Below are 10,321 nucleotides of genomic sequence, written 5' to 3' on the forward strand. Positions count from 1 at the left end.
CCTCAGAAGCTCTTTGAACTGTGGCTAATCAAAAGTCTACATAAGGCTGGGCACGGTGGCTCGCACCTATAATCCTAGCACTTTGGGAGGCCAAGGTGGGTGGACCACTTGACATCAGGAGACCAGCCTGGCCAACATAGTGAAACACCATTTCTACTAGAAATATAAAAATTACCCGGGTTTGGTGGCACAGGCCTGTAATTCCAGCTACTCGGGAGGCTGAGGCAGGAGAATTGCTTGAACCCAGGAGATGGAGGTTGCAGTGGGTCGAGATTGCACCGCTGCACTCCTGCTTGGGCAACAGAATGAGACTCTGTTTCCAAAAAAAAAAAAAAAAGGTCAACATGGCTCCTTAGCATCCAAGCTGGAGTTGTTCCACAAATACAGAAAGAACTCTCAAAACTCAGAGAAAACAAAGAATTGGCCGAAGTTTGAATAGATATTTCCCAGAGTGGATATACAAATGCCAGATAAACACTTGAAAAGATGCTCAGCATAATTAGTCATTAGCAAAATATAAATTAAAAACATAATGGCATACCACTGTACACCTATTAGAATAGCTAATCCCTCCTCACTCCCTCACAAACCATCCCTTACTTCCACAAATGAACAGTACCAAGTGCTGGTGAGGGTACAGAGAAGCTAGAACAGTCATGTCGCTAGTGAGACTGACTATGCAAAAGGACAGTGGCCAGGATCATATAAAAAACAGACCTTTGTCCTACAACCTCTGCAGCAAGCAGCCCGACAAGTCAAATCACACTCCTTCCCACACAGGAAGCCAAACATCCTCTACAGCGATTGGCCCACAACTGTCAGGACTTGGTCAGTAACTGTCAGATTTCTTCATTTTCGTCTCCACTTCCACTTAGGACCAACCAGAGAAGGCCAAATATGCACCCCTAACCAATCATAGAGGCTGCTCTGCTTCTCCCTGCCAACAGCCTCCAATCAGCTTGCTCTTAGGAAACCAGGAGAGAGAGACTTACACAACCCCACTCCCCGAGATCTTGCTTGTTGAGAATTTGCCCTTAGAGGCTGAGCCAGGTTCACATCCATTTCTGCTCCAAAATATGAGGTGGTTCCTCCAGCACCAACTCTGTTGTTTTATTTTATCTTCTAAGGTAACAGATGTCCTCTCCCTCTCTTGTGTGAATTCAGGAAGACCTTCAGGTTATTTTGAAGTCTGAATTTTCCCAGTGAAGCTCCTCTATAAATTACTCTCTTCTTCTAACTGATCCTAGTTTTCCAAACTGCATTCCATATTATCTAGTGGTTTTGTTCATCTAAGGCTCCTCCATCCTTAATCCACATGGGCAGAGTGTTTTTTTCTTCTGCCTGTGGGAGAATGTCATCTGAAATCTGGTGTTCAAACCCTGTGTCTTTCTGAGATTTGTTGGGCAATTGCAGAGTTGAAGGCATTGATAGCTTGGAGGTCAATTATAGTTTCTGACATTGCTCAGAAAAAAATTCCCTTAATCTTCTGCTTCTTTCCCTCAGGCCTACACTTCAGTGACATGTTCTTTTCTTTCTTCCTTCCTTCCTTCTTTCTTTCTTTCTTTTGTTTTGAGACAAAGTCTCGCTCCGTCACCCAGGCTGGAGTGCAGCGGCCCAATCTTGGCTCACTGCAAACTCTGCCTCCTGGGTTCAAGCCATTCTCCTGCCTCAGTCTCCCAAGTAGCTGGGGTTACAGGTGTGAGCCATCATGACTGGCTAATGTTTGAATTTTTAGTAGAAATGGGGTTTCACCATATTGGCCAGGCTGGTCTCGAACTCCTGACCTCTGGTGATTTGCCTGCCTTGGCCTCCCAATGTGCTGGGATTAAGGGCATAAGCCACCATGTCTGGCCTTCAGTGACATGTTCTGATCATAGCTCTAAATCCTTTTGTTCAGTCTCAGTCCTCTGTACCCTCTGAGAATGTCAATATCTCTAGTTTCTGATAGCAGATGATCTTAACGAGAGGTTTCAGAGTGTGACTTTTTGCACCTAAATCAGACTCCAGGGAATCTTATCTCAGCAGAAGGAATGGAGTGGAGGCAGATTAATTTTAAGCACATCACATACACTTCCTGAGATTCTACCCTCTTACTAAATGGGATGTTTCTAGAACCTGATACACACCAGATGTTGAGGTCTTCTGCCACCAATTATCTCACCAGGGAATTGCTCAGGCTCAGTGGCTCTGCTAGGTTCATGGAATGATCTATGCATGGCTTACTTATTGCTTATGGAATGTCTAAACATTCAATTCAATTTGAGATTGTGCATCCATTCATGCCTTGAAGGCTGTAAAGCTGATTTTGGTGTATTTTCACAACTTTTTGTTTTTGTCTTCATTTTTGAGACAAGGTCTCTCTGTGTCATCAGGCTGGAGTGCAGTGGCACAATCTCAGCTCACTGAAACCTCCACCTCCTGGGTTCGAGTGATTCTTGTGCCTCAGCCTCCCAAGTGGCTGGGATTATAGGCCTGCGCCACCACACCCGGAAAATTTTTGTATTTTTAGTGGAGACGTAGTTTCACCATATTGGTCAGGCTGGTCTCAAATTCCTGGCCTCGGCTGATCCACCTGCCTCAGCCTCCCAAAGTGCTGAGATTACAGGTGTGAGCCACTGCCCCCGACCTATTTTTATTTTTGTGGAGACAGAATCTCACTGTGTTGGCCAGACTGGTCTCCTGAGCTTAAGTGATCCTCTCACCTCAGCCTCCCAAAGTGCTGGGATTACAGGTATGAGCCACTGCACCCAGTTGAAACATATATTTTTTATGATCCTGGTACTTCCATAATTTCAGCTGGGGTGGGAAGAGAACTTGAATCTGGGAGATGGGGGCTGCAGTGAGTGGTGACTGTGCCACTACACCCCAGCATGGGTGACAGAGCAAGACCCTGTCTCAAAAACAAAACAAAACAAAAAACACCCATTACCTTACACAGTTTTGGGAGGCAGTTGGTTCTAGTTCAAGTGCCTTATGAGATTTCAGTCAAGATGTTGGCTGCAGTCATTCGAAGTCTTAACTTAACCGGGAGGACCTGTTTCCAAGATGGCTGTCCCACATGGCTGTTCGATGGAAGTCTCAGCTCCTCGCTGGCTCATAGCAGGAGCGCTCAGTTCCTTGCCATGTGGACCTCTCCGTAGAGTTTCTTGAGTGACCCTGTAACATAGTAGCTGATTTCTCCCAGAGAAAGCAGCACAAGAAGCGGGGAGAGCGGGGAGGGAGGAAAAGGAAACCCAGTGTGTTTTAGGACCTAGCTTTGGAAGTCACACACACCATTTCATACTGCACTGGCTTTGCAGACCAACCCAGATACAATTTAGGAGACTATGCAAAGGCATGCATATCAGGAGGTAGGAATCACTGGGGCACGTTTTAAAGAATGGCCACCACCAGTGTGCCCTTTGACCCCCAGTGATTTACATTCCTTCCACATGCAAAATACACTCACCCACTCTCAAGCCACCCCAAAGTCTAATCCCATTGTAGCATCCCCAGAGTCTAGAATTTCATCATCTAAGTCAAGTCCATGTATACATGAGATTTCTCAAGCGTATTACCTTAAGTATACTTCCTGAATACAATTCCTCTTCTCCTTTTCTCTCTTTTTTTTTTTTTTTAAGATGGACTTTCACTCTGTCACCCAGGCTGGAGTGCAGTGGCGCAATCTTGGGTCACCGCAACCTCCACCTCCCAGATTCAAGTGATTCTCCTACCTCAGCCTCCTGAGTAGCTAGGATTACAGGTGCGCACCACCACGCCTGGCTACTTTTTTGGTTTTTTTTTTAGATGGAGTCTCACTCTTGTTGCCAAGGCTGGAGTGCAATGGTGCAATCTCGGCTCATCCAAATCTCTGGCTCCCGGGTTCAAGTGATTCTCCTGCCTCAGCCTCCCAAGTAGCTGGGATTACATGCATGCGCTACCACAACTGGCAAATTTTGTATTTTTAGTAAAGGCAAAGTCAGTAGTTAGAGACCAGCCTGGCGAACAAGATGAAATACCCAAAATTAGCCCAGCATACTGGCAGGCATCTATAATCCCAGGTACTCAGGAGACTGAGACAGGAGAATCACTTGAACCCAGGAAGCGGAGGTTGCAGTGAGCTAAGATCCTGCCATTGCACTCCAGCCTGGGCAACAAGAGGGCAACTCCATCCGAAAGAAAGAGAAAGAGAGAAAGAGAAAAAGAGAGAAGGAAGGAAGGAAAGAAGGAAGGAAGGAAAGAAGGAAGGAAGGAAGGAAAGAAGGAAGGAAGGAAGGAAAGAAGGAAGGAAGGAAAGAAGGAAGGAAGGAAGGAAAGAAGGAAGGAAGGAAGGAAGGAGGAAGGAAGGAAGAATGGATGGTAGGAAGGAAGGAAACTTACCCTTGAGTTTTGGGGCTTCTTTTTTTTTAGATGGAACCTCGAACCGTTGCCCAGGTTCCTGGAGTGGAGTGGCGCGATCTCGGCTTACTGCATCCTCCACCTCCCAGTGCAAGCAATTCTCATGCCTCAGCCTCCCAAGTAACTAGGATTACAGGTGCACACCACCACGCCCAGCTAATTTTTTGTATTTTTAGTAGAAATGGGGTTTCACTATGTTGGTCAGGCTGGTCTTGAACTCCTGATCTCCTGATCCATCCACCTCAGCTTCTCAAAGTGCTGGGATTACAGGCGTGAGCCACCTCGCCCAGCCTGGGGCTTCCTATATAACCACATTTGATTATAGTTATTGTTTTTATAATAGCATTTATAGCCTTGTATTTTATTCAAGATAAAATGTTTAAAATTAACTCATGCTTCTTTAAAAATTTCAGACACATTCCAAAGTGTTTAAAACACAAAAATTCCTTCCATGGTTTCTCTCCACTCCCTAGAGATAATCATTGCTGATACTTTTTTTCAAGTATTTACCCATACTTATCATTGACAGAGTTTATGCTCATTGCTGAAAGAGTCTTTAATGTTTAAGGATAGTTTTGTCCATGTAGCAAACACCCCAAAAATATTCATGTTTTGTTTAATGCTCGATTTATTGAAAATATACATACAAACAACATTTTGAAACATGTTTTCTTTAATAATCCAAGATTAATTGCAAATGTCATTAAATTTCCTTCAACAATTTAAACTGTAATTACAAATTTAATATGAAGTTTCTTTTAAATACACTTATTTATTTGTTTATTTTGAGACCAAGTCTCACTCTGTTGCCCAGGCTGGAGCACGGTGGCATGACCTTGGCTCACTGCAACCTCCGCCTCCCAGGTTCAGCAATTCTCCTGCCTCAGCCTCCCAAGTAGCTGAGATTACAGTTGCCCGCCAGCATGCCAGGCTGATTTTTTGTATTTTTAGTAGAGACAGGGTTTCACCATGTTGGCCAGGATGATCTAGAACTCCTGACCTCAGGTGACCCCCCCACCTGGGCTTCCCAAAGTGCTGGGATTACAGGTGTGAGCCACTGTACCTGGACTCTTTTGAATACACTTTATACATTACACAAAGTAAACACAAATGCAGTGATTACAAGACTTACTGTAATTATCCTTAAATCTATTTTAAAACACCAGCATCCTGGATTTAATTTATTGCTTCACTGGTTTTTATTTGTGATTTTTCCTAGGTATGCAATACTTTCTAATTTGCTAAAAAATTTCTTTTGTTTCCTCGTGTTACTGAAATCTTATCAGACCTTACCTGTGCCCAAATTGTCTAATATCCTCAATCTTCAGATCAGCCAAGTCTACTGACTTGGACATCTCAGCAGATTGCTACATGGTTGGGACTCTGAAGTTTGTTGTTTCTCTCAAAGAGCCATCTTTTCTTTCTTTCTTTCTTTCTTTCTTTTTTTTTCTTTTTTTTGAGATGGTGTCTCCCTCTGTCACCCAGGCTGGAGTGCAGCGGTGTGATCTCAGCTCACTGCAAACTTCACCTACCGGGTTCAAGCGATTCTCCTGTCTCAGCCTCCTGAGTAGCTGGAATTACAGGTGCACACCACCAAACTCGGCTAATTTTTGTAATTTTAGTAGAGGGGAGTTTCACCATGTTGATCAGGCTGGTCTTGAACTCCTGACCTTGGGGTCTTCCCGCCTCAGCCTCCCAAAGTGCTGGGATTATAGGCGTGAGCCACTGTGCCTGGCCTCAAAGAGCTATCTTTTTCTAGTAAGATTCTGCTACGTCAGCACCCTTACTTTTTAGCAACATCAGCATTCCCAGGCTTATCATGTGTTTTACCCTAACCCCAAACACAAAATCAGCTACCCTCCAAGGCTCCAGGTTTCTTTCAGTAGAGAAATATATTATAGGGCAAAATCTAGGCTCTAAGGAGCTGATGTGAAAAGGACATTGTTGTTACTGGACCCCTCTTAGTAGTAATTGAGCTGAAAGAAAGCTAATATTTCTAATATATAAATAGTTCCTAGAAATCAATACGAAAAAGACCAAGACTGGGTGTGGTGGCTCATGCCTGTAATCCCAGTGCTTTGGGAGGCTGACGCAGGAGGGTTGCTTGAGTTGAGGAGTTTGAGACCAGCTTGTGCAACATAGCCAGTCCCCATCTCTACTAAACATTAAGAAAATGAGCTGGGCATGGTGGCATACATCTGTAGTCTCAGCTATGTGGAAGGCTGAGGTAGGAGGATCACTTGAACCCAGGAGTTAGAGGTTTTAGTAACTATGATTATACCACTGCACTCCAGTGACATTGTGAGACCCTGTATGGAAGAAAGAAAGAGAAATAAAAGAAAGAGAGAGAGAGAGAAAGAAAGGGAAAAAGCCCAAAATCCAATAGAAAAATGGAATAGCCAGTTCACACGAAAGGAAGTACAAATATCTCCTCCAATATAAAAAGATGCTATTGGAAACACCACCACAGCATGTGTGTACCTATGCAACAATCCTGCAAGATCTGTGCATGTACCCCAGAACTTAAAGTGCAATAAAAAATAATTCTTAGCTTTACTCATAATAAGGGAAATGCAAATTAAAATTGAAACTAGGGTGTCTTTTTTTACCTATCTGATTGGCTAAGGTAATAATGGTTATAAACACGCCACTGGCAAGAGTGAGGAAGAACAGGTGTTCTCACACATAGCCCACTGGTGGGAGTGTAAATCGGTACAACTTTCTATGGAGGGCGAATTAGCAATTTCTGCCTAAATTAGCTATGTTTTTGGTCCAGAAATTCCATCTCTAGGATTTTGTTCTACAGATATTCTTTTATATGAGAAATGCTGTATGTACAAGGTTTCTTTCTTTCAGCACTTTTTTTTTTTTTTGAAGTGGAGTTTCACTCTTGTTGCCCAGGTTGGAGTGCAATGGTGCCATCTTGGCTCCTGGGTTCAACTGATTCTTCTGCCTCAGCCTCCCGAGTAGCTGGGCTTACAGGCATGGGCCACCATGGATGGCTAATTTGTGTATGTGTGTATTTTTAGTAGAGACAAGGTTTCTCCATGTTGTTCGGGCTGGTCTCAAACTCCTGACCTCGGGTGATCCACTGGCCTTGGCTTCCCAGAGTGCTGGGATTACAGGTGTGAGCCACCGCCCCCGGCCTAGCACTTTTTCATAGTTATAAAAGATTGCTAACAACCTGTGTCCACTACAAGAGGCTAGTAGAACTTGTCCAGGTGTGGTGGCTCACACCTGTAATCCAGCACTTAGGGAGGCTGAGGCGGGTGGATCACCTGAGGTCAAGAGTTCAAGACCAGCCTGGCCAACACGGCAAAACCCCGTCTCTATTAAAAATACAAAAATTACCTGGGTATGGTGGCGTATGCCTGTAATCCCAGCTACTCGGAGGCTGAGGCAGGAGAATCGCTTGAACCTAGGAGGTGGAGGTTGCAGTGAGCTGAGATCACACCACTGCACTCTAGCCTGGGTGACAGAGCTAGAATCTATCTCAAAAAATAAAAAAAGGGGAGAGAGAGAGACTGACTAGTAGAATTTATCATGTTACAGCAAAACAATGGCACCCTTACCGAAGAACAAGGAAGCACTTTGTGTCTGGACATGGAATGAGCTCCTGTTATGCTGTGGAAAAACCACGTGTAGAATAAGGTGTGCTACAATGTGTGCAGGAAAAAGACGAAAAGGACAGGCGTGTATTTGCTCAGTAATATTACTGCACAGAGGAGACTGCTGACAGTGATTGCTGGAAATGTAGAAACTGGGTGGCTTGGGGTCAGGAGGAGGGAGAAACTAGTGAATATCACTTAGTACCTTTTGAATTTTGATGTGAATGTACTTTCCACTAAACAATTAAGCAGGGCCAGGTGCGGTGGCTCATGTAATCCCAGCTACTCAGGAGGCGGAGGCAGGAGAATCGCTTGAACCTGAGAGGCAGAGGTTGCAGTGAGCCGAGATTACACCACTGCACTCCAGCCTGGGTGAAAGAGCAAAGACCAAGACCCCCAAGAAGCACCCTCAGCGCACAGCATCCAGTGTGTTTGCTACATTTGACCAGTCACAGATTCAGGAGTTCAAAGAGGCCTTCAACATGACTGATCAGAACAGAGATGGTTTCACCGACAAGGAAGGTTTGCACGCTATGCTTGCTTCACTGGGGAGGAATCCAACTGATGAGTATGTGGATGCCATGAGGAATGAGGCTCCAGGGCCCATCAGTTTCACCATGTTCCTCACCATGTTTGGTGGGAAGTTGAATGGCACAAATCCTGAAGATGTCATCGGAAATGCTTTCACTTGCCTTGATGAAGAAGCCACTGGCACCGTTTGTGAAGGTTCCCTGAGAGAGCTGCTGACAATCATGGGCGATCGGTTTATGGATGAGGACATGGATGAGCTGTACAGAAAAGCACCTATGGACAAAAAGCGGAATTTCAATTCCATCGAGTTCACACACATCCTGAAACATGGAGCAAAAGACAAAGATGACGAAAAGAACTCAAATTCCAGCCAAACCTTCCTTGTCACCATTTTGGGCATTTCTGAGATTTTCTCTTGCATGCCCTTAGATTTACAGCTTTTGCATTTCCTGTTGTATTTATTCTCAGCCATTTTGGGCACATGTATCTTTATACTCAGACTGGAAACGGGACTTTCTATGAATATCATTTTCAGAATAGAAAGTAGGGTAATTTAACCTAGCAGCCCCTCCCCCCAATAACTGCAGTCTATGCAGAGTCAATATATTTTTTCAGAGAAAGTTATTCACTCAATTTTTCTGAACCGTAATTAAACTTTACGATAAAATAAAACAAACAAAACCAACAATTAAGCAAACCGGAAACTATGCATGACAAACGTGTTTTCATGGACTTCACTGGTGTTTCCAGGCTGATGGTAATCCATGCCTGGAGTTTATGTCACTATTCTCCTATTATTTACATTGCCCGATAGTTATTTGATTCCCTTTGTCTCCCCCAAGGGAAAAATTCATTTATAATGAATTTCTCAGCTTAGTGTGTTTCAGCAAACTTACTGACGCCCACAAGCCCTGACACTGCGCTAACTCCAGGGGAACAAAAGTGAGTCATGCTGTGTGTATAGCCCCTGCCTAGGATGGGCTCACATTAGTGGGGGAAACACATACAAACACATGCCCGCACTGCAGGATTGAGTGTGCAACAATAGAAGTGCGCACAAGGCGAGAGGGGGAGAAAGGAAAGCTGATTCGCTCCGGTAGGTGGGAGGGGTGAAAGTACCAAGCAAGACCTCCCTGAGAAACTAGAGTGGAATTAGGCTTTAGAAGCATGAATAGACTAATCCAAGAGCACGTTCTTTGAGAGAATAGCAGGATGGGTTCCAGGGAGCATGTGGCTCCAGCCCACCAGAGTGGAGCACGGGAGATGCCAGGGTGCAGTGGGGTGAGAGGTGAGGAGGGCTGGTCAGGGTAGCAAGGGCACTGAATGCCAGAAACATCTGGACTCTTATTCTGCAGGTAACAGGGAGGCAGAGGCTTTTACGCTCAAAAGGAATGAGTCCCAGTGGCTGGCACAGAGAAGGCAAGTGTGCAACGCGAGTCGAATGAATTCGGTGGCCTCAGTGTAGCGTCCTCAAATGCCACTGCAGACTGGGTCTCCTCGTCCACTTCACCCTCTCCGGCAATCCGACTTGTGAGGCCTGCGTGGGTGCGCGTGCGTGTGCACGTGTGTGTTCAGATGGAGGCGGCTTCCCAGCCATCCAGGCCTGCCCCAGCCTCCCTGGTACACGCGCGCATGGCTCCTACCCCACCTCGCCTGCCTGCTGTACCCGGCGTTGATTCCTTCCTCCTGTGAGTTTTCTGTCCAAATCCTTTTCTACTTCTCCCTCCCGTCAAGATAGTGGATTCCAGTCCCTGTTCCCGCCAGGACATCGCCTTTGAGACTGGGGCTGAATTCTGCGCCTTGGA

At 45.2% G+C, this 10,321-nt stretch overlaps 1 protein-coding gene across 1 annotated transcript; it reads left to right on the forward strand.

The window, feature by feature from the left end:
* The first annotated feature begins 656 nt into the window (after positions 1 to 656).
* Positions 657 to 9,981, forward strand: LOC105714451 (myosin regulatory light polypeptide 9-like). The gene is made up of 4 exons (XM_064377996.1): positions 657 to 817; positions 8,353 to 8,970; positions 9,545 to 9,612; positions 9,872 to 9,981. The coding sequence occupies exons 1-4, from the start codon at positions 657 to 659 to the stop codon at positions 9,979 to 9,981; spliced, it is 957 nt and encodes a 318-aa protein (XP_064234066.1).
* The last annotated feature ends 340 nt before the right edge of the window (positions 9,982 to 10,321 follow it).

This window comes from Aotus nancymaae, unplaced genomic scaffold (assembly GCF_030222135.1).
Source record: "Aotus nancymaae isolate 86718 unplaced genomic scaffold, 86718_ANA_hifiasm-v0.15.2.pri h1tg000018l, whole genome shotgun sequence".
NCBI classification, from domain to species: domain Eukaryota; kingdom Metazoa; phylum Chordata; class Mammalia; order Primates; family Aotidae; genus Aotus; species Aotus nancymaae.